Here is a 23,489-nt window from a genome sequence, read left to right on the forward strand (position 1 = left end):
AAAGTTTAAGAGCATATTTATTAATTTATTATCTACATTTTTCTATTATTTCTAATATTTTTTTAATTAATAAATAACCACTAGGGATATTTTTGTTAGATTTTAATAAATGGGGATGACTAATTTGTTACAATATAGTGGCCCTCATAATTAAAGCATGTTTTATTTAATCAAGTAATTATTGCACTTTATTATGTTGTTTTGTTAAGCATTTATTAAATAATAATAAATGTTAAATGTGTTTTATTTAAAAAATAATAATAATTAAAAATTTGGTCTCTTAATTTTGATAAAAAAAATTGAAATTGTATTTAAAATTTATATTTAATAGATTAGTTTAATTATTATTTTTCCCGATAGCGTCTATTTTTTTTTGTTGATCCAGAAGTATTTCCATGGGTTTGCCTTGATATCATGTTCATACGGTTGTATTGAATGATCCCGGTCGTTTGCTTTCTATTCATATAGTGCATACAACTCTAGTTACTGGTTGAGCCGGTTCAATGGGCGTATACGAATTAGCAGTTTTTTTATTCATTTGATCTTGTTCTCGATCCAACATGGAGACAAAGTATGTTCGTTATACCCTTCATGACTCGTTTAGGAATAAATTTATGGGGGGTCGGAGTATCACAAGAGGGACTATAACGAATCTGGGTATTTAAAGTTACGAAGGTGTGGCCATAACACATCTTCTGTTTTCTAGATTGTGCTTCTTAGCAGCTAGCTGGCACGGTATCTAGTTTACTTTAATTTTATCAGATATTTTAGATTTAAGGGTTTAATTGTTCTGTTATTAGATCGAATTCTCGAGAGTTTTACAATATTAAAGATGATTTTATCTCGATTAGAGATTTTTAGCTGCATCTTAGATCCAATTGGTTACCGTTTTTATATTAGAACATCTCAACTAATTTCACGAGACAACTATTCCGCTCTCTTTATTTTTTAAGTCCGGAACTGAGAAGGGCAATTTCGTAATTTGAAATAATTTAATTTTTCATCGTTTTCTCACATATTCACATGCATTTTTAATTTCATATAATCCTTAAGCTTTCCTAGTAGCGCTGACGTGGCGCGTGCATGGTTTTATGTGAAATGGTATCTAAATCACGTGATTTAATTTTGTCTGTTTTAATCATTAATGAGCTGGACATAAAATATAATTAAAAATTGAATTTAATAAGAAAATCATTTTTATTAATTGCCTTGCAATAAATCCCTATAATATGTTATTTTAAAGTTTAAATTTAATTTTATAAAATATAGTTTATATCAACATTATTATTATTTTTTTTTTGTGATAAAATATAGTATTTAATTATATATATAACAACAACCTATGATTAAGTTTGTAGTATTTATCGTGCATTAAATATAAAAATATATACATTCCACCGTGAAATTCGCTCGATAAGTGTATCTTGAAACAATCCACCCACGATAACCTAGCCCATCACGACATATGTGAAAAATCGAGCATGCCCTTTTATGCCAACGTGCCTACAGGTCCAACCTTCATATACTATGTAGGACGATATTTCCTCTATGGATGAAGCTGGAACGTATCCACTATAAACGGAGACTGACCCATTGATCCTTTTGGTCGACTGTTTTGCGAATAGAATTCAAGTGTTTATCGATGTTATATGTCAGCACCGTTTGAGAGAATAGAAGTTGAAACCCATAATGGGTATTCCTCGGACTAAAACTGTTAAAGCTTGAAATTACGAGCATGACGTATTAAAACTACTGTAAATATTGAGAAAGACGAAGCTCAATAATTTTGTTATTTCTTAAATTTTTATTCTTCGATATGAATATCTTTTATTTTATTTTTAAAATTAAAAAAAATTAAATGTTTACTTTTAGGAATTAAAATTATAGAGTAAGGTCTTCGCCGGCAAATTCCGATTGAATTCAATTAAATTGTTTAATTTATTTTTTTATTTTGGTAAAAATATTGGCTCGTAAAACCTAAAACCCTTTTTATTATCTTGCATTCAAATCCCAAAATCCCTCTCAAATTTCCCCTTTGATTATCTCCCACCTCAATTTTCCCTCCCAATCTGCTTGCGTTTGAGTTTTTCTACCTCACTTCTGTTCCTGGATCTCTGTTTTTATGGAACGTTCCGACGAGGAGCATCGAATCGCTCCTATTGGTATGTTATCTGCATCTTGTTTGACTACTGATTAATTCCGTCTTCTTTCTGGTTTTGAATTGTGTTCCTTGTCAAATTGCCAGTTCTTTTTCGGAATTGTGCTATGTTAACTTCTGTATGATGAGATTTTGTCTGTTTTTGATTTGCGAAATTGAACATGAGTGATTACGGGAGCGATTGGTTTTGGATTATTGGGTCTGTGAATTGGGATTTTGCTGAAGAACATTTTGATTTACCCGTTTATATGCTAGAAAAAAGAAAAAAAAGCGCCGACAGAGAGCTAAATCATTGTAGTTTTTGTTTTTTTTACTCTTTTTTCTTCCGGTCTTTGAATTGACACGGACCAGCTGACAGTCGATCATCATTGATCTGTCTAAGATCTTCATAGACTGAGAAAGTACCTTGATTATTACTCCAATAAGGTTTAACAGGTCAAGGTACTCAGTAATCCACTTTCTTATTCTTGGTCTTAATTCGTTGAAGGGGAAGATATTTCCGGTTATGTGACCATCTTCTAGGGTGCAGAAATATAAGCCGAATGTGTGTATGGACTTACTGGGATCTTAATGAGGAAAAATTAATTCTACAAATGGGTATTTTCTATGTACTTTTATCCTCTATAGGGGCACTGAACAATCGATTATTTATGCAGGAGAAAGATCTCTTAGGCAAGATAACCTGAAAGAGCCGGTAAGGCTGCTGAATTCCTTTAGAATGTTTTCCCTTGTATTTGCTTTGCATGTTTATAGGTTTTGACAATTGATGTTTACTTCTGGTATTTTTTTCCCGATTCATTACCAGCAACTCTCACCTAAAGGTGGAAGAATTGCTTCAACAAATCCTTCTCCAAATGCAGTAGTTATTGGACCTTCAAGGGATGCCATAGAAAAGACTATGGATGCAGGAACAAGTATTAGCAGTGTTCACCCGTTGAATGTATATGCGTCACATGAACCAAATGTACAATATGGTGGTTAGTTCTCCAACCCTCACTTCTGGTATCCATTTAGGATTGGGACATCTTGTATTCTTCTTGTCGTAGGATAAGTATCAAGAGGCTTGAAGCTGAGATTTTGGAGAGAATCTCAGAACATCCTAAGCCCTCTACACCACCTCTCGGGGACCTGTGATCTTTCTTTGATATCCTTGGAAAGGAAGCCGGAAAAGATCATTACTGTAGCTGGAAAGGAAGCCGGAAAAGATCATTACTGTAGCAAGCTTTCTATCCATAGCAATATTAGACTGTTTCAGTGTTTTCAGCTTGCACACAAAACTTTTAAAGCTCAGGTGCTAAAACCCCTCCTCAGACGTCCAGTTTCCTCTAGGAGGGAGACCAATATTAGAAAGGGGTGGTTCATTGATGTTATAATGGTATCTGACAGCTACCTATTGACATCTTCCCTGGCCCAATATATATCCATAACCAAGAATGTTGACATCACTTTCAAGCCTAAAGCCAGCCTCTTCAAAGAAGGTCCCTTCAAAGATTTTTTCATCCTAAACAAATTATTTTTTTGATAGGAAATCTTAAACAAATTATAGGATGAGAAAAGGATATTTTCAGCTTATAGTTGGAGATAATTATGGAGAAATACCATAATAAGGAATCACCCCAAGGGAAGGTAAGATTCGGATTACCTCGTTGATCAAATATTTCAAGGTAAGAACACTTGTTTGAGATTTTACTCACTTTACAAGCAAGATTGATCATGTCTCAGCCATTGGAAGATTCTCATTCCTTTCTTGTTAAGTTATCCCATAGAAAGCTCTAAAAGAATTAAATTGAGCCACAATGCATTTGCTTTCTTTTTGAAGGGGTGCCTGCATAAAGCCTTACAAAAAAAAAAAATTATAAACTCCCCCTGGAGCCATAAAAGTCAAACTAATCCTTCCAAACTTTTTGCTCAAAACCAGGAGAAGAGGAGCGCCACAACAAATTTCACCATTTTAAAACAAAACATAAGATACCAAGCTGGGACACAAAAGCTTGAGTTTCTTGGAATAGCGTTGATTCCAAATCACATGGTAAAAATCGCTGAGTATTGTCCCATCAGTTGAGAACACCTCTTGTATATATGGGATAAGAAGTCTAGCTTCTCATTTCGGTTGCTTCTGAACACCTTTTGTAATACTGTTTGTTCATATATCAGTCTTTACAGGATCCTGGCTATTAGTAGGTTGCTTTTGTGCATCATAGGGAATTCCCGACTGAGTTGAACACAGCTCTAACTGACATATAGGGGACAAGAAATCTTGTTCTTCTCGTGTGCTTTTGACACCTTTTGATAAGAATTCTGGTTACTAATTTGTTATATATTAGTTTTCACAGATTGTTACAAATTTTTTCACTCCTATGTCTGACAAATTATCTTCCAACATGTCGTGTCTTTGTGTTGACTTCAGGGTATGGAGGAAGCAGTGCTGGTTCTTGGGATGCTTATTCACAATATGTAAATGCTGACAGTTTTCCTGTTGTATCACCAGTGAGTTTTACTTTTGAAAACATGATCTTATATCCATTTAAAAATAGATTATATATGCCTAATTCACTCTTTGATTTGCACATGGATCAGGTTATGTACAATGACAATCCATCTATTGTCTTCCATTCTGGTTATGGTTTTAATCCAGATATGGCATATGGACAATATTCACCGGTTGCTACCCCTATGCCTTCTGTTATGTTAGATGGACAAGTATATCCTCCTCAACAAGTCCCATTCTCCCCATCATACTACACACAACAAGCTGCACCATGTTTACCTCATGGATCTTCTGCAGTTCCCGTTTCACCAACAGAGATGATATCACCTGAGAGTAGTACATTCGACAACATGCTTTATGGGCCAGGAACAGGTTTTTTGCTAAATTTTGGGTCCTTTGGTGGTGGAAATTTGGGTTCAGGTTCTTTATCATCTCCGGCAGCTTATCCACAACCAATGGGAATGCTTGGCTCAAATGATCAGAATGTCGGGCAGGTTTGTTTGTTTACTTAATCACAATATGGTGATAGTTAGGAAAGGTTATTATAGATGCTTCTACAACCTAAAATCGCTGTTTGGTATTGCTTGTATTGACCTACACTGAGCTGTTTTGTATCACATTTTATCCCCAGAATATCTTATTGTCATCTTAATATTTACTGATAAGAAATCTTGTATTATGTCCTTAAAAGAAATTAGATAAGGAAGAAATATTATAGTAATAACGAATGATAAATTAAATGCCAACCTAAATATTATCCTTGATAATAGAATATGTTGTTACTTAATACTCGTATTACCCAGAGAACAACGTTGGTTTTCATGTTCTCTTCGTTCTTGTTCTGCTTTTGCTTTTCTAATGTAAAATGTAAATCATGTGGCTACGTCTTGATGAATCTTCAAATACAGAATTCCTTAGTATAAAAGACCAAATAATTTTCTTTCCTCTCTAAAATTATTTAAGAAGTCAAATTGATGAAGAGACCTATTAACGATATCAAATGCGTTTAATTTTATCTTATGTGCTTGAGCTTGCTTACTGAAAGTACTCAATCCATTCAAGAGAGAAGAAATCAGGTAGAAACTAGGGATGAATCCATGTCAGTCGAACTAGTTTCTTGACATCAAATATTCAAGGTTTGTGTAAGCAAGAGGGCAAGTTGTATAAATACATTTGATTTTATAAATTCAAGTTTTCGATGGCGTTTGGTTAAGAAGCAGGTATTTTACTGATATATTGACTTCAAATGTTGCAAGGACAAGTAAATAAATTGGGGCCAATTTGTAAGAGTTTGAGATGTAAGGTGGTATTTCATATTTGATTCCCTGTTATCATGGGTGACTATCAAGGGCTAATTTATCCTCATTTTGGGAGGATACTTGTGATAATTTTTGGATTAATTTCTTAGAATTCAAGGACAGTTCTATGACCTATAGAACAAATCCTATATAAGTTTGTTTTGATTGCTTTCTTTTAGTGTGAGTTTTACATTGGTCGATAAGGTAGGGATCTATTGATTATCTTGTTTCTGAAAAATCATTATACTTTCATGCAGATATGTGTCGTAGTTTTGAGGTTATAGCTTGGAGCTAGCATGAGGGCATGAGACTTGAAAACCTTTTAAAACATTGGCCTTAGTTACCTAGTTTCTTAGTTAGGTCGAGAGAAGATTTATTGTTAATGAGCTTGAGCTAACTAGTTAGCGTTTTTTTTTTTGCTTTATTTCCGTGGCCATCCATCACATTATCATGTAGTTGAGTGAAACTATGGTGTTGTGTCTACTGTCAAAACCTTTATTTATGTTATACTTGTACATTCTTGTCCTTTTGATAAGACTATTATTTTGGTTCTAATTATAGATTTTTATTCTTTTATCTCGTCATTAACTTGTTTTCATTTTAGGTTTCCTTACAACAGAGACATATGCATGGATTTGGATTGGTTTCAAGTGCATTTGATGCTCGGTACCCATTAAGCAATTCTTATCAGGGTTCTAACTTTGGCAGTGCATCAATTTCTTATCCAGTTGTAAGTGACCGAAGCCGACTTGTCCTTGGGAAGGACAGAGGAAGAGACAGGGACCGGGACTCAATTTCAGTTTTTAATGATCCGTATGGTATCTTTAGTGACCGTAATCGGGGGCCAAGAGCTTTGAAGGTCAAGGGAAAAGGAGAACTAGGTGCTGCATCTGGTGCAAGCAAAAATGATTTATCAACTTCATTAATTAGTCCTGATTCCTACAATCGGCCAAATTTTGCTACAGATTATGAGACTGCCAAGTTTTTCGTTATCAAGTCATTTAGTGAAGATAATGTTCACAGAAGTATCAAGTACAAAGTTTGGGCTAGTACTCCACATGGTAACAAGAAACTGGATGCTGCTTACCGTGAGGCAAAAGAGATGCAAGGAAATTGTCCAGTTTTTCTCTTTTTCTCCGTGAGTTCTGGAGACTTATCTCATTAAAAACTTCCTTTTTTGCCTGACGGAAATCTTGTTCCTTCTTTGGGGTTTGGGGAGAGCTCATTCCTGCCTTAGTCATATGTATTGAGAGGTAGTCAAGGAGCTTGCAGGAGGAAAATAAGAAACCATAGATGTGCCTTTTGGCGTTGCATGTTCTCCTTTGGGGAAGTGTCAATTTATGTGGCCACTAAAACCAACTTATCTTTTCCTGGAATAGTTTTGATGAAAATTGTTAAACAAAAGAACTAAATGCTTCTTCTTAAAGTTATCAAGAATTTTGCACATTGTGTATGTACTATGCATCATCAAGGGCAGGACTTTAGTTTTTGGGTCAGAGTGGAGAATGAAATTATTTATAATATTCAAGTTATGGCATTTATTAAAATCTTGTGGCCACATTAGGTAGCTTCTTTAACATCAACTGTTTGCGAATTAGTGGAATTGATTCTCCATCCTCATATTTGTGGGTTCTATCGTCTTGCATCTTGTTGCATAGTTTCAATCGTTCATTATTTTTATGGACCACAGTTCTTAGTGGATTATATTGTATGAGCAATTTTGTCGTGTTTTCTTGCAGGTTAATGCCAGTGGTCAATTTTGTGGTGTAGCTGAAATGGCTGGACCTGTTGACTTTGAGGAAAATGTAGATTACTGGCAGCAAGATAGGTGGAGTGGACAATTTCCTGTTAAGTGGCACATCATCAAAGATGTTCCTAATATTAGATTTCGGCATGTTTTACTTGAAAATAATGACAGCAAACCTGTTACACACAGCAGGGATTCTCAGGAGGTATCATTTCATATCGATAATTCTTTAATAATGCATCCTCATCTATGTGGATGAAGCAAAAATGTATACCGATATTTGTTGTTAGGTAGAGCCTGTACTACTAGGCCATTACTATGTTTAGATTATAACCGAGTAATATTTGGCAAGAAGCTTCAAAAACTCATGTCACGAAGGCTCATGTTCTTTTTTTTTTCTTTTTTTTTTTAAATTTTATTTAATCTTTGTCCTGCAAATCAAGTTGTTCTTAGGTTTGGTATAATATTTATATTTTCATTGACCTACCCACTCAAATTCCTTACCCAACGTGTACCCTTGTCAAAAAGAGGATTAAATGTGAGAGAGGTCCTAGTGTCGTTTGGTCTCTCATTAGGTTTTATGTTTCTTTTTGGGTATAGGTGGCGAAGTGTTTCTGTTATTATTGAACAGGTCTTATTCTTCTTGGTTAGAGTCTCTTTTTCTATTTTTTCTCATTGAAGGTATGGCATTTCAATAAAATAAATAAATAATAAAATGAGTGTTCTTCGAACTATTGAGATTGAATGACTAAGGAGTTAGTTTTGAAACTATAGAGATTGAATAGAAACTAAAATTATCGGGACCATGTTGTCCATAGAAAAAAAAGTTATTGACCTGCTATCTAACTGTGATACGTGAACTTCTGTAGAGCTTTATTTATGTTACCTTTTACCCTATATTTGTACTTGCGCTTGGGGTACTTAGTCGATGAGCGCTTTGCATTATCGTATATGTACAAGTAAATTTTGTTAGTCCTTCCCATCATGCTTCCTGATGTTATTTATTTATTTATGCCATACATTGACAGGTGCCGCTGAAACAAGGTATTGAGATGTTGAAAATTTTCAAGGACCATGATCCTCGAACATCTATTATAGATGATTTTGATTTCTATGATGAGCGGGAGAGGATTTTGAAAGAAAGGAAAACAAAACAACAGCTATTTGCAACTGCAAATTCTCTAAATCCACTTGGTGATGGTTCCATTAACCCAATTTCTGATCAGTTTGCTCAAGCCTTACGACTTGATGATAATAAGAAAGAAAAACCAGAAATGGAAAAGGGTGCAACATCTAGAATAGATGCCTCAGTTTCACTTGATGATTCGGTAAAATAAAGTTCTGAGACTTCTTCCAGTCATGCAGCTGAGAGACAGACTAAGTATTAAGGGAGTCCAAGCATTGAAAGGTGGATACGGCTAGCAGAATTGAGTATTTTTCCGTATGATTGGACTCCTTTGATTCCTTGAGCCTTAGATGAACGGGTTTGATAGGTATTTGGCATCCTGAGACACCCTTTATGACTGATTTTCTGTTCTCCAATAGCTGATAACATCTGAGGCAGTAGTTTGAAAATCTATAGCAGTGAAGATGATATCTGACGCTTTTTTACCATTTTTTCATGTTCAATTGCCCACAAAGCAGCTGGAGGAAAATTGTTGCGCTTGGCAAGAAGCTTTCCTGATCAAACATTGCTTAATTTGCACTGAATTTTCCCTTTCCCTTTCCCTTTCCCTTTCCCTTGGAGGGTTTTGATGGCATTTCTCGAATGGGAGGATTTTGCTGATGGGGGTGGGTTAGTTAGGTGGGATTTTACGTTGCAAGTGTGCATAGATTATGTTTGCATTTCTCATCGATAGTCCAAGTGCTGCTGCGGTATCTATAGAGTTACCCATTTGGTGAAGCAGATTAATAAAGGAGTTTTATAAATTTCTTTGTTTTAGGGAGTTTACTTGTTTTATTTGATATTTTCTTATGGGGGGTGCTATCCTAGGGCAACTGCTGTGAATTTTACGACACACGACAGGATTATTTAGCGTGAGGGCGGGGGCTACTTCATGTTCTTGTCCTTCTGTTTTTTTCGCCTTTGTGTTTTTTTTAATGTCTGCTATACTATTCTATATGTCTCTAATGTCTAGACCACAAGGAACTTCTGAAGGAGCTTGAGGAGATAGATTTGATGAGATGACTCTGAAATTGTATTTTGCTGTTTAAGTCAGTTTCTTTGTGCATACCTTCCTATTATTCTGCTTTTGAACAGGTTCTTCGAAGTGAGTCGAATTCTCCAGCAAGACCGTAGCATGTCGTTGCTTCAAGACGGGATATCCGATCTACAGGAACACTCCCCGAAGCCTTCAGGCCAGGTTTTCACTATAGTAACTAATTGTTGATCTGCTTTTTCTTTTCTTCTTTTTGCCATAGAACACTGCATTTGAAATTTTCAGGTTTTTCTACCGATATATCATCGTGCAGACGTTTGAAAATGACGTTTAAAAGGTCTGCTTTTGAAGTATTTTCGAATGGTTGTAGAACTATCACTTGTGTTTCTCTCGTTGCTCTTGATGATGAACTTGATGAGATTCCTTAGAACTTTGAAAATGCCTCCTTGCTTTATAGTATTTATGTAACACTCTAGATCCACCGCTAGCAGATATTGTCTTCTTTGGGTTTTCCTTTTCGGGCTTTCCCTCAAGGCTTTAAAACGCGTTTGCTAGGGGAAGGTTTCTACACCCTTATAAATGGTGGTTTATTCTCCTCCCCAATCAATGTGGGACATCACAATTTAGAAAACACCGATGATTCATTAGCCTTACTCTACGATGGAGCTGGAGCTGGAGATGGAGATGGCTGGAACTTTTGTGGTAAATTCCAGCCATTTGCTGATTTTATTTTTTTATTATTTATTTTTTGGCTTTGAAATTTTGCAAATTAAGCTTTTTAAGGCTAGTTTTGTTATTTACTTTAAAATTCAAGTCATGTTTTTAAAGACTAGAAAGAAAAAAAAAACAAATTTTAAAAAGAAGGATAAATTTTTTTTTTATTATTATTTTTTTTTTGAATTTGGCTAAGATGACAATATAATATATAAATAAGAGAAAATAATTTTGTGTGTGGCTTGGGGCAATTAAGTGTTTTGAGAATGTAATTAGTTTATACGTTTGATTAATTTAGTAGGTTAATTTTATTTTTAATTCTGAGTTTTGATTTTCTTTTGATTCTTAAAAAAATTTAATGTCCATTTTAGTTTATAATATTTTTGAAAAATAATCATTATATCTCTTTTAACTTTTAAAACACTTATTTTATCCTCTAATATTTTGCTATTCTAATACTTATCTCAATGGACTTATGCGGTTTCAATGTTTAGTTCATTATTTGATTATCTTGGAAATCAAAATAAAATAATCTTTGAAGTCTAAGGATAAACATGGATAAAACTAAAATATAATCTTCGATATATATATATATATATAAAATACCAATTAAAACTTCTTTTGCTTATATTTCTATATAACACTAATCTCAATTTCTCTCTCTTGCTTTCAAAACTCTGTTTTCTTAAACCTCTCTTCCTCCTTTCTAAAATCTTCCCTTAAAATTGAGACTCGAGGTTTGTATTCACATTGCTCGACTGTAGGCAACGTAACTCAAAGTAGGCTTGACTCACTCAGTGTTGAGAGTGGGTGCCGTACCTCTCTTCCTCCTTTCTAAAATCTTCCCTTGAAATTGAGACTTGAGGTTTGTATTCACATTGCTCGACTGCAGGCAACGTAACTCAAAGTAGGCTTGACTCACTCAGTGTTGAGAGTGGGTGTCGTACCTCTCTTCCTCCTTTCTAAAATCTTCCCTTGAAATTGAGACTCGAGGTTTGTATTCACATTGCTCGACTGCAGGCAACGTAACTCATTCAGTGTTGAGAGTGGGTGCCGTACAATTGCCAAATCCTCTGCCTAGAAACTGGGATTGTGATATATATATATATATATAGTTGACAGGGTGGAAAATTATACTTTTTTTAGTTCAACGAATGTTGGAAAGATAGAATCTCCGACCTTTACGATTGTAATAGTACTTTATCTATTAGTAATTTATCTATTAAACTACGTGTAAGTAACAAGTATCATGATAACATATTAAGTGAGAAGTAAATGAAGAAGAGAGTTCATACAATATTATAATTTTATCTTTACGGGTAAGTAAGAACTCTTACGCACTTTATGCATTGTAACGTTTTTTTTGTTGTTGTTAAATTCTATCATGAACATAATTCAACTAGTTAAAACATGTATCTTCAATCAAGAAGTCAAAGTTTCAAAACCCCTCTCGACTAAAAAAACTCATATTAGAAAAAATGAATACACATAATGAAATTGCAAAGTTTAATCGACAAAATGACACAAACATTAAAGACATTCAAATTTTAGCGAAAACAAGATGGCAATATACATTTGAATGCAGATGTTGCTCTTCGACTTCTCCGACGTGGAGTCGAGGGGCGGAGGGACGAAGATGGCAATACCTTGGCCTTTCGTCCTGTTTTTCGTACCTCCTTGATGATCATTTTACGATCCATGTAACCCAACACGGTGATCTTGTTCAAAGCTCTATTTGTTTCCACACATTTCACTCCTGTTTGCAATGTTCATAATCAAATCAATCTCTTTGAATGATTACAACTTTTAATAAAGTCTTTTAAACTTTTGAAAGTTGGATCCGTCAAAAATTCAAACTAAAAATTGTCTCGATTTTTTAACTTTTATAAATGAATCAAAAACAATGTCATGAACTTATGAATTATAATCGAATTAAAAATAAGGCGAAAGAACCGTACCTTTGATTTTGCAAAGCGTTTTGCGAACAGCATTTTCGCAGGATTTGCAATGCAAGCAAACCTTTAAATCAACGACCTGCGTGATCAATTCAACACCAAAACGATGGAATAAATGGACGGAGTAATTAAGAGAATAAGCGATTAGTTTCAGAGAAGAAAATGGAGGAAATGTAAGGTGTTCTTCAGATCAGACCTCCATGGAAATCGAACTCGACGATGAACAGTGGAATCGGAGGAGACGACGAAGCCTCTGCGTTGAATATAAAGGAAGAAATCGAGAGAAAAAGCCGCGAAAATGATTGTTGAATCGTTGATTATTGAAATGAACTGATGGTGGAGCGAATCATTGCCACGGAAGTTGAATCATTGTGAGCGCCTTGCTTCGCACGCATCTCATGAACTCTTCACTCTCAAGATTTCTTCCCCATTTTTCAGCCGCGGGTTTTGAGGCCTCTGTTCCAGTTCAATCCTAATTTTAAAACATTAGAGCTTTGCTTTTAAAAATGACAATTTAGCCCGTTAGATTGCGAGATCTCACGTCAGTTGGAGAAGAAACAAAGCAAAACTTGTTTTAAAATCGTGAGAATGACGGCTATACGTAACATATTGAAATATGATTCAAAGTATTCAAAATGAAGATACTCGGATTTTTTGAAATTGTTATTAGATTTAAGTTTATCTAAATTTCTATGATTTACTATTTCTGGTACAGTGTATTAGTTATAAATACTGTAATTGTGTAACGGTTTAAGCATTGAGTCAGTAGACAATAATAAAGCACTACAGCTTTCATCTATTCCTATCTCTTTCACTATCCCTCTTTCCAATATAACAGACTAAACTGGACAATATAAGCTAGCGGTGAGCTTGGACTGTTACAGTACAATCGTATATGAAGATTTGCATGATTGCTCGTGTGCAATTGAGTGTGGGGTGCGATCATAACAGACTAAATTGAACAATATCAGCTAGCAATGAACTTGAACTGTTACAGTGCAATCGTATATGAAGGGAAGGAGACCAACAAGGATTGATTAGGGCAAAGAGGTGAACGAGAGAGCTCAAGAGAAGGGAACATCCATTGACGAACGACAACAAACCGGGATAACTCTCTATTTCCTTATTCTATCAATTTTATCGATGCGGATTCCTATATTTAATTCAGTTTGTATGGAGAGCTAAACTTTATAAGGGAGGCGAGAGAGTTTTATATAGTTTAAGTATATTGACGGTATGATTTTAGTTCATTAAAGAGTTGTTGTTAATGATTTACATGTGTCTACTTTACATATGTAGTGTTCTCTTATTCGAGAGAAAAGGGGAGCAATGAAATCCTCTTTAATACTCTAGTTTCATAGGAAGGAGACTTGAAGGGTAGTAGAAGTGTTAGAAATAATCATCATTCATGACCCTCAGAAGTGGGCTTGTGAATCTATTAAAATGAACTTATTATTTGTTACTAGTGATAGTGTATACTTGCACTCGATCAGTTTGCATGATTGCTCGTGTGTAAATGAGTGTGGGGTGCGATCGTAATACTCGATTGTACGACACTTTCCTAAACATTACATCCCTCTCATTAAAAATAATTTTGAGATTGCTCGGGAGACATGATCCAAGTCCTGTCTCCTTCATCCCCTACTATAACATAGTCATGTTACTTACTTTTTGCTTCTTAAGATTGAAGGCACCTTATGATCTTAACACCGTACATAATCTCGACGAGGCACCTTATGCCCTCAACATCGTAGAAGACTGTTCCCACATACGAACACGAGTTCTTCTAGCATGCTTTGTCTCCGCTCGCATGCAGGAAAAATCCTAAAGGTCACCCAACATAGAATTACTTCAAGTAAAACGCACTTAACTATGGAACTCCTATGATTGAGCTACCGAAAATTAAGGTGCACCTTGTTGGTATAGGTATTACCTTACCCTTTCTTTAAGTTTTTATTCGTCATTCGACTTGAACGATAACAAACAGATAAAAATAATACATAAAAAAGGCCTAGACAGTCTAGTCGGAGAATAATCTAGTTCATTCCACAAGTTTTTATGTGACAAACAGGTGTCTACATTGACAATTTTCATGTTCCAAAGACATAAATACATATGAATCTTGTAACAGCCCATATCCACCGCTAGCAGACATTGGACGATGTGCTAGCGGTGATCATCCAAAGAGGACAATATTTGCCAGCGGTGGATCTGGGCCGTTACAAATGGTATCAGAGCCAGACATCGGACGATGTGCCAACTTTCTCGCTGTTCCCCGAAAGGGGTAGACTCGAGGCGGTGTGCCGATAAGAACACTGGCCCCAAAGAGGGGTAGATTTGGGGGCGGTCCCACCCCACATCAAAGAAAGAGTGCCAGCGAGGCCGCTGGGCCCCGAAAGGGGCTGGATTGTGATGTCCCACATTAGTTGGGGAGGAGAACAAATCACCATCTATAAGGGTGAGAAAATCTTTCCCTAAAGCCTCGAGGGGAAAGCTCAAAGATGACAATATCTACTAGCTGTGGATCTGGGCCGTTACAAATCTCCTTTTTCATTCATGCTTTTAATGAATTTTAAACTATCAAAATAATCACTTATTTTACTCGTTAACCCGATGGTGAGGTGCTTTAGTTATTCGATTGTTTTTATTTTCTCGAAAAACCCATTGATTTGCAAAGAATTAATTTTTTTTTAAAAATTAGTAAGCTACCAAAAACGTCATTTTAATTTGTGTCTATTTGGTATTGATAATGATATTTAAAATTTTAATTTAATAGGTTCATGAATTAAAAAAAAAAAGTGGTATTTAATGTATAATTTATTCAATATTTTTAAAAAAATTAAGACAACTAATTGGTTTAATTATATGTCGAAAAAAGAAAGAAAAAAAAGAAAAGAAAAGAAAAGAAAAGAAGAGAAAAGGGTATTAGAACTGTCAACTGCTGTTCTTGCGATGTCCGGCGAACATCAGTGAAAATTGGAGCGGTGGAAGAACAGGTAGCATAGCAAGCAAGCAGAGTCGAACAAGATCAATCGAATTGGGGGAAGAGCTTCGTCCATCGATCATGGCGGTAATTTACCAGATCTTCCCTTTCTGGACAATTCCTTTTCTTCATTTCCTTAGTAAACATTCGCTTTTTGGGTGTGCTATCAGGATTCGTCGGGGACGACGCTAATGGATCTGATAACTGCCGACCCGTCAACGGCTTCGGCGGGATCGATCTCCACAGCTGCTTCAACGGTCCCGTCATCAACGATGAGTTCATCTTCAAGTTCCTCCTCAAGTGTTCTGCCTAGTTCACTGGGGAAGCCAACTGGAGAGAAGAGGTCTAAGAGGGCGGCACTGATGCAGATCCAGAATGATACGATTTCTGCTGCTAAAGCAGCTTTGAATCCTGTGAGGACCAACATTATGCCGCAGAGGCAGAGCAAGAAGAAGGTCAGCTGCTACATTTTTCACGGCTTTTTCTCTTTCCTCTTTTCGTTGTTGCTGAGGTTCTGTTTATTTAGAAATGGGACGGAACCTGGAAGTAGGATTTTGAATTCAAAAGGGAAACTCTTTGAACTGTTAGTACTGGTACTTGTAGTGATTTATGTTTTGTTCAACTTGATGCGTTTTGCAGCCTGTTTCTTATTCCCAATTGGCTAGGAGTATCCATGAACTAGCTGCTGCGTCTGATCAGGTGAGCAGTATGTGACAATTCTTACTGTTGTGATTTGGAAGGATAACATTTTATACTTAGTTATGTTTATGTGAATTTTATAGAAAAGCTCCCAGAAGCAGTTAGTGCATCATGTATTCCCAAAACTTGCAGTCTACAATTCAGTTGATCCTTCGCTGGCACCTTCTCTTCTCATGGTACGATAAACTTTTTTTTTTTTTTTTAACTCAGCAATCTTTATGACTTCATATTTGTCTAGAATATGTTTATTGGTAAGATAAGTTCTGTTTGTTTTTTGTTCGTACTGTTCTAGTTGTTACCTTTTTCCGTGAAGACACTGATGGTATCCCAAACATTTCTCTTTTCTTGCATTCATAACCAATTGTTTGAATCCTAAATCTGTCAAAATAATTTGCTGGAAGATGATATTTTTTGGGTAAGAAACCAAAGTTTCTTTGAGAAAAATGAAAGAATACGAGGACGTACTAAATACAAGCCCCTGAAAAGGAAGATGTTGACACTAACTACAGAAAAGGACTCTAGTCCAAACGAACAAGACCAATGTCGTGTTTATAGAACGATCTAGTGATCAACGCCCAAAAAGAAGCATTAGACCTCAGCAACTCCTGAACCTTCTCCCTAAATTTCTCAACACCCTTAAAGATCCTACAATTCACTCAAGCCAAATACTCCACACAATAGTAAAGAAACTTGCATGCCACAACACTTTCCCCTCTCCCTAAAGGGAAGATGCAGGAGCACCTCCTCTAACAAAGACCACCCATCTCTATTACAAGCCTCACTAACACCAAAATACCTCTGGCAAGGATTCCAGAGGTAGTTCGCGAATTGGCACTCTCACATCAAATGATTCACATCCTCTTTATGCCTCCTACAATTCATGCACCAACGCAGGAGCAAGAAGAGGGAAGAATGTTTTTGGACACAATCCAAGGTATTGAGTCTCCCTAGTAAAATATGCCGTGCAAAATTCTTGACCTTTTTTGGAATTTTTACCTTTCACAAAGAGGAGAAGACTGAAGTCGTAGTAGCAATGGAATATTGCACTGGCACAAATGATAAATCTTTATCTTGGTTGGGTGAATATTGCACTGGCAGGGAATCAGAAGATTTGACTCTGAATTTGATACCTCGTTGGAGTCTCTTATTCCATTAATAGTTTTTCATTATTATCTAATTTTAAACGAAGAAAAAGCAAAAGCTGATGTTTATCCCCGGGTATATTTGACAGTTAAATCAGCAGTGTGAAGATAGGAGTGTCCTCCGTTATGTGTACTATTATTTAGCCAGAATTTTATCAGATACTGGTGCACAAGGTGTAAGTACAGGTGGTGGCATCCCGACCCCTAATTGGGATGCTCTTGCTGATATTGATGCTGTTGGGGGGGTGACTCGAGCTGATGTCGTACCAAGAATAGTTGATCAGCTTGTAAAAGAGGCCTCTAATCCTGATGTTGAATGTAAGCTGGTTTCTTTTGCTTTGTTTCTTTTATTGTAGTCTGCGGTGACAATTTCCCCCCGTCTTCCTTTGCATGTTTTTCCCGATTCTTTGGTTTCGATGTTAGATTAAAATAGCGTGTTTGCCAGCTATTCTTTACATCCTGATCCAGTGGCGAGTCAGGATAAATGTCTTAAATATCTCTAGTAGATATACATTTGTGACTTCTCTGAAAACCATTCTTTATCAAAATAAAATACAATGGGGTCCTAGTTTCTGGTTCGTGATTTATTGGATTCCCTATTAACTTCGGGGCTTTCTAAATAATTTTTTTAGCTGTGGCTCTATCAGTGCATTGACAAATCTTATCCTTATGTGATTTGTACTATCTTTTGTTTCATCCTTAGTGTTATTCATTTTTTATAGGAAGCAGAAAATAGTTCAACCTTTGGTTAGGCCACAATTATAGCTGATTTGGTTTTCCATAACTGACAATTGGTTTGCAGAATTCTTTTTTCTACAGTTTTTGTGTTACTCAGGGTTAGGGCTTCTTATTTGTTTCTTTTGTTGGTCCATCTTGTTGAACTAGAATGAATTATCTTACTGTTGATTGAAGCAAATGAGATTCCTCAAATAAAATGTTTGCAGCTTCTCTTGACACTATATTTTCTTTTGAAGTTCATGCTAGAAGACTACAAGCACTAAAGGCTCTTACCTATGCTTCAAGCAGCTCTGAGATTTTGTCCCAACTATATGAAATTGTTTTTGCAATTCTCGATAAGGTTAGTCTTTTCTGGCTATATGCACAGTTTTTGTTTTTGTTTTCTGCTAGATTGAAATCGATCATGTGCATTATTTTCTTTACTTGGTTGATGGTAAAGTATTTAACTTCAAAGAATTATTGTACCAAAAGTGAATAGTTTAGTGCTGCAGGTTAATGATTGAAAACCAATCAGATTCTCGGGTGCTGTTCACATTGACAATTGGAAAACTAGAATAGTGTAAGAGAATCCACTTAGCACCTTGAGAATCTACCTAGGCTTTCTCTTATCCAAAAAAAGAATCTACCTAGGGTTTCCATAAACCTTGGTCTAAAAAAAAAGAAAGAAATATGTGATGACTTTGAATAAATAATACATACATACATACATACATACATACATACATAAATAATACATATGTGTGTGTATTGGGTTAAATTATAGTTTTGGTCTTCGAACATCTGAGATTTTGTCTTATAGGTCATTCTAATAAGTTTTTGAACTGTCATTGTCGTGTCAAATTGGTCTTTGAAACTTAAGTGTTGAAGAAGTCTTTGAGTTGGTCAACTTTAGGAAGTGTGTAGAAAGTTCTCTCTTGTAAAAAAAGTGATTCTTTTTTGTCAAGTCGATGTCTTGTTGAACAATTTTTGAAAGTTTAGGGTTGTATCAGACAAAATTGAAAGTCAAGGGATTTATTAATAATCTTTTAAAATTCAAAGACATATCACAAACTTAAAGGTTGAGGGACCAAACTTGTAGTTTAATCTTTCACAAAATTCTCAACTAACATTATCTTGTCGGTCTCTCCTTGCCCGTGGTTGATCCATCCCAGTAATCCTAGTTCCCTTTTCTTCACCTTGCCTTGGAAGGCTAAAACCTTGAAGAGGATTGTATTTTTCTCTTGGTTGGTTATTTTGGGGAGGTTGATGCCATTTACTTTTACTTCATCCAAAACATCTTCATTATGGTTGTGTGCTCCTAATGCTGTGTGCTCTGCAAGGAGGTGGAAGATCTAAACCATGTATTTGCACGTGTGAATATGCTGTAAAAATATGAAAATAGTTTTGGATGCGTTTGGCTCCTCTAGAAGTCATAAGGGACATTATGGAGGAGGTGCTTGTTAATCCTTCATTTCATACTAGTGGTTTAATTATTTGGCCAGCAACGTTCTTTGTGAGTATATGAAACTTATTGCTGCAAAGAAATTGGAAAACTTTTCCAATGGGAACTTGGCCATTTGTGAATCCATGTGGTTGGCTGCCCCAAAAGCTGACGTCTTTTTGATTTTTTGTCTCCTAATTGGTGAGTCATGTTCTAGAAGAACTCTGAATTTCAAAGCCACTCTTTTATTTCATGACCTTTTGCTTATGGCTGCTGGATTTTCATGATGAAGGCTTTTGGTTGGTCCTTGATCCCCCCCCTCCCCTTGGAAAGCATCCCTGACTTCTTGGCCCCCCGTTTCCTTGGATCCTTCCATAGGAAAAAAAAAAAAAAAAAAAAAAAGAAAAGAAAAGAAAAGAAAAGAACAAAACCCTCTGGTTGGCTACCAACAGGGATTATTTTGGGCCCTTTGGAGTCACTGCAACAGTTGGGTTTTCAACAACTCCATTACATGCTTCAACAGTTAACTAGTACTGGTTCTTTTTACAGCTTTTATATGGGTGTAAACGTTTGCATACCTTTACAAGGTGGAGATGCTTTTTGTTAGGTGGTTTGGGAGAATTTCCTCCCCTTTTGTATATTTCGTTTATCGCTAAATTCTCTGTTTCTCAAAAGAAAAAAAAAAAAACGTTTTTGGAGTATGGTCACTTATGATGCTTCTTTATGGGTGTTCTCAATGAAATTTCATTTTTTTTTTATAATTATCCTTTATTTTTTTTTCTCTCAACAATAAATCTGTTTCTTGTGATTTTGCTTTTTGTTTTTGCAAGCTTGGTCCGTTCTTCCTTACTTTCTTTCTAATGTTTTTAAAACTCATCCTTGAACCTTTTTCTTTTGAAAAAAAATCTATATTTCAAGAAAAATCCACATAACCAGTAGGTTATCTCAATTAAAGCTTAGTTTTTCTTTTGGACATTGGGCACTTAGACACCAAAAGGCTTTTCCTTTGTGATACTATCTTCTTCTTTTAAAATGGTGTTGACGTTGTTTTTCTTAGATTCTAGTAGAAACACTCTAAATATTTCCCTTTTTAATTCCATTTCCAGGTTGCTGATGCCCCTCAAAAACGCAAGAAAGGGGTACTTGGGAATAAAGGTGGCGATAAGGAGGTAATTTCTGACAAAAAACTGTTATAGCTTCTCTCCCTTGTTGCTTCTGTCTTCATATAACAGTGTTTTATGTTCACTCCACCCCCCCCCCCCCCCCCCCCCCCNAAAAAAAAAAGAAAAGAGGTAGAAAACAAGAGCCTCTTTCCTGTCACTTTTAAACTTCAGAATTTAACATCTCCAAACTTTCATTATATTTGCATTTTTTGATTTGATAGGTTGAATTAAGAGTTGGGTTCTTGAAGTACAAATATTACAATTTAGATCCTGAAGTTTTAGTTTAAGAAATGATGTCATACAAATTCATTCCATTTAACTGCCGTGTTATCCTCGTAAAATGTCTTTACATGGGACTTATAGATTTGCTGAAAAGAAGATTTTTATGAAAAAAGCATCTCTTAATCTTAAATATTTTAAGTCTACATTGTTTTCTTTAATTTATTTGAAGCCGTTTTCCTATAAATTGTACCCACTCCAAAGAAGATCCTTGTTTTTTCTTCTTTTCCAAAGACTTACCTTGGTTTAAGTATTTCCTATATTTTCTTATCCAGCAAGTAATCAATACAATTTCTATTTCCATTGTTGATTCTCAACTGTAATTTCAGGAAACCTTGGACCAACCCAACCTATTTGAGTTCAATATTTTTGGAACTCAAACTAATTGAAGCTTGTTTATAGTCCAACCTAATTAAACACCAATGACCAAAGGCCTGGCAAGTTTCCAAGGCGTGGGGATGTCTTTAGTCTCATTTCTTTATTACTTATTGGTTGTCCATTTAAAAAGGACTAGCAAATCTTTTAGCTTAATCATGTTCAAGCTTTCTTATGGAATCTTGGGTTGGAATGCAATACCCACATCTTCACAGAAGAGAGCCAAAATATCAACTATTTTATAGAATCCTATCCCTTTTAGCTACTACTTGGAGCAAATTGTTGTAAATTGTCATAAGATTAGATTTGATTTGGTTTTTGGATTTGAATTAGATTCGATTGGGTTATTTGAATTAGATTTAGTCTCAGTCAGAGATTTGATTTGTAATGCTATATAATGAGAGAGTTCTCCCTCCATTCGGGAGATCGATTGACAACAAGTGGGATTTGGGAGATGGGAGAGTTTTGGGTGTCACATCGTATTTGTTGGGTGACACATTGGTATATCCATTCCTAACAAGTGGGTGGAGATGGGAGAGTTTTGGGTGTCACATCGAATTTGTTGGGTGACACATTGGTATATCCATTCCTAACAAGTGGGTGGATTTAGGAGAGTTTTAGGTGTCACATCATATTTGTTAGGTGACACATTGGTGAGAGTCTTTGTAGTGTGATAGTGAGGTATTCACTTGTAACACTTGGTTTATTAGTGATTGCTCCCCATTCGGTAGATCCACTCCTAACAAGTGATATCGGGATTTGGGAGAGTTTTGGGTGTCACATTGTATTTGTTGGGTGACACATTGGTGAGAGACTTTGTAGTGTGATAGTGAGGTATTCACTTGTAACACTTTGTTTTTAGTGATTGATTGCTACCCGTGGATGTAGGGGAACTTCTTCTCTCCGAACCACGTAAATATCTTGGTGTCTATTTGTGTGATACTGTTCATTGGTGTTGTGAGTACATTCGTTCCGCTTCCGGCGCACAACACAAATTGTCTTTTCCCTTTTGTAATTATAGCTTATCTACCCTCGCTAATCAATGGAAGTGTTTTTTGTAATTATTAATCGATACGAACTTCTTTTGCATTCCACTTCATCAGATCAATGAATGGTTTTTGCTTCCTATTAAAAAAAACACAATCAAATTTTTGGCTCATTAAATTTGTTTATGCTCCTGGGTAGATGACCTGGTCTAGTTCTCTCTCCTTTTTTTTATTTTTTAATTTTTTTTTATAACAATTCCTATTGCTGCCATTCTACAATTCTTTAGAAAGGTTAGATGTGAAATGGGATTCGTCTTGATGGATAAATTTTATAGCATTCCATTAATTCATTTGCAACTGGAGACGTTTGTAATGATAGGATACAAGTATGGGGCAATTATTGAATGCACAAAATACCCTTGCTATGATGCAATGTTTCAAATATAAAGCTTACTACACTTCAATTATTTGGGCTTTGTCCATTTCTTTCTCCCATCGCTATAATATATTTGCCATGGTTATATTGCTAAGATCACGTCATTTTTGTGTCATGTGTCCATAATGTCTACTTATTTGCTTACATCTTGCAATTCAGTAGTCTGTCATAAGGAGCAATTTGCAACAAGCTGCACTAAGCACATTGAGAAGACTTCCCCTTGATCCAGGAAATCCTGCATTTCTGCATCGTGCAGTCCAGGGGTATGAACCTCATTTGAAATCTGAATGCCTAAAGAACTTTCAACTTACCATTTTCTTGTTTTTTTGACACAAACAAAAATTAATATGAACCTAGCTAGCTTTTGTTTCTATCTTCCATTTAAATAAGATCTTCCATTTACATACATATACCGAAAATATGTTTACTATTATTATTATTATTATTTTTAATACTTCTAGCCCATTTCAGATTCTACCTGATGTACAAAAGATTATATCTGGAAATTTACTATCACGTCATCAGATTCATAACTCGTAACATTGACTATTGATGTTATCATGTCGTTGGGTTCATAATGTATAGCATTGGCTTATTCTGTTGGCTTATACTTGAGAATTCTTGTCATCCAAATCATTTTTATTGCAATCAGAATCGAGATTGGGGGAATCAATGAGGTGACTGAGGAAGAAAGTGGAATTGAAAGAGACGAAGAAATAGATGAGGGGGTGGGGGGGGGGGGGGGGGGG

At 35.6% G+C, this 23,489-nt stretch overlaps 3 protein-coding genes and 1 long non-coding RNA gene across 9 annotated transcripts in view; 3 read left to right on the forward strand and 1 right to left on the reverse strand.

The window, feature by feature from the left end:
- The first annotated feature begins 1,930 nt into the window (after nucleotides 1-1,930).
- On the forward strand, nucleotides 1,931-10,280 carry LOC111461656. 5 transcript variants are annotated; one of them, XR_002713621.1, is made up of 9 exons: nucleotides 1,931-2,162; nucleotides 2,815-2,852; nucleotides 2,964-3,135; nucleotides 4,566-4,645; nucleotides 4,736-5,140; nucleotides 6,549-7,082; nucleotides 7,684-7,896; nucleotides 8,720-10,054; nucleotides 10,136-10,280. XR_002713621.1 is itself a non-coding variant. In XM_023105260.1 (8 exons), exons 3-8 carry the CDS (start codon nucleotides 3,057-3,059, stop codon nucleotides 9,026-9,028), a joined length of 1,620 nt encoding a protein of 539 aa, XP_022961028.1. In that variant the 5' UTR covers nucleotides 1,931-2,162; nucleotides 2,786-2,852; nucleotides 2,964-3,056; the 3' UTR covers nucleotides 9,029-10,280. The 5 variants fall into 5 exon arrangements, 3 of the variants coding, with proteins under 3 accessions (XP_022961028.1, XP_022961027.1, XP_022961029.1); XR_002713622.1 differs by having other exon boundaries at nucleotides 8,720-9,184; nucleotides 9,952-10,280; XM_023105260.1 differs by having other exon boundaries at nucleotides 2,786-2,852; nucleotides 8,720-10,280.
- A 1,716-nt stretch (nucleotides 10,281-11,996) lies between these two features.
- LOC111461657 (heavy metal-associated isoprenylated plant protein 20-like) lies at nucleotides 11,997-12,965 on the reverse strand. The gene is made up of 3 exons (XM_023105262.1): nucleotides 12,716-12,965; nucleotides 12,523-12,598; nucleotides 11,997-12,320 (listed from the first exon to the last, which is right to left on the reverse strand). Exons 1-3 carry the CDS (start codon nucleotides 12,719-12,721, stop codon nucleotides 12,112-12,114), a joined length of 291 nt encoding a protein of 96 aa, XP_022961030.1. The 5' UTR covers nucleotides 12,722-12,965; the 3' UTR covers nucleotides 11,997-12,111.
- A 2,463-nt stretch (nucleotides 12,966-15,428) lies between these two features.
- Nucleotides 15,429-23,489, forward strand: part of LOC111461543 — a 21,867-nt gene continuing 13,806 nt past the window's right edge. For both annotated transcript variants that reach the window (XR_002713591.1, XM_023105100.1), the window contains exons 1-8: nucleotides 15,429-15,589; nucleotides 15,673-15,957; nucleotides 16,142-16,201; nucleotides 16,285-16,377; nucleotides 17,433-17,661; nucleotides 18,318-18,421; nucleotides 20,608-20,670; nucleotides 22,903-23,003. Coding sequence is in view for 1 of the 2 variants with exons in the window: in XM_023105100.1 (XP_022960868.1) it covers nucleotides 15,584-15,589; nucleotides 15,673-15,957; nucleotides 16,142-16,201; nucleotides 16,285-16,377; nucleotides 17,433-17,661; nucleotides 18,318-18,421; nucleotides 20,608-20,670; nucleotides 22,903-23,003 (941 nt within the window). In the remaining variant the exon portion in view is untranslated. The remainder of the gene's footprint in view (nucleotides 15,590-15,672; nucleotides 15,958-16,141; nucleotides 16,202-16,284; nucleotides 16,378-17,432; nucleotides 17,662-18,317; nucleotides 18,422-20,607; nucleotides 20,671-22,902; nucleotides 23,004-23,489) is intronic.
- Nucleotides 18,818-19,878, forward strand: LOC111461550. Its single transcript, XR_002713592.1, has 2 exons — nucleotides 18,818-19,702; nucleotides 19,794-19,878. It is a non-coding gene; the product is annotated as an uncharacterized LOC111461550 (long non-coding RNA).

The sequence above is a fragment of the Cucurbita moschata genome, unplaced genomic scaffold (assembly GCF_002738365.1).
Source record: "Cucurbita moschata cultivar Rifu unplaced genomic scaffold, Cmos_1.0 Cmo_Scf00025, whole genome shotgun sequence".
In the NCBI taxonomy this organism is placed as follows: domain Eukaryota; kingdom Viridiplantae; phylum Streptophyta; class Magnoliopsida; order Cucurbitales; family Cucurbitaceae; genus Cucurbita; species Cucurbita moschata.

Coding starts and splice junctions, on each gene's coding strand:
- LOC111461657 (XM_023105262.1), bottom strand. Junction 12,321..12,522: donor AACGCTTTGCAAAATCAAAG/GTACGGTTCTTT, acceptor CATTGCAAACAG/GAGTGAAATGTGTGGAAACA.
- LOC111461656 (XM_023105259.1), top strand. CDS start 2,123: ATGGAACGTTCCGACGAGGAGCATCGAATCGCTCCTATTG. Junction 2,853..2,963: donor AAGATAACCTGAAAGAGCCG/GTAAGGCTGCTG, acceptor ATTCATTACCAG/CAACTCTCACCTAAAGGTGG. Junction 3,136..4,565: donor ACCAAATGTACAATATGGTG/GTTAGTTCTCCA, acceptor TGTTGACTTCAG/GGTATGGAGGAAGCAGTGCT.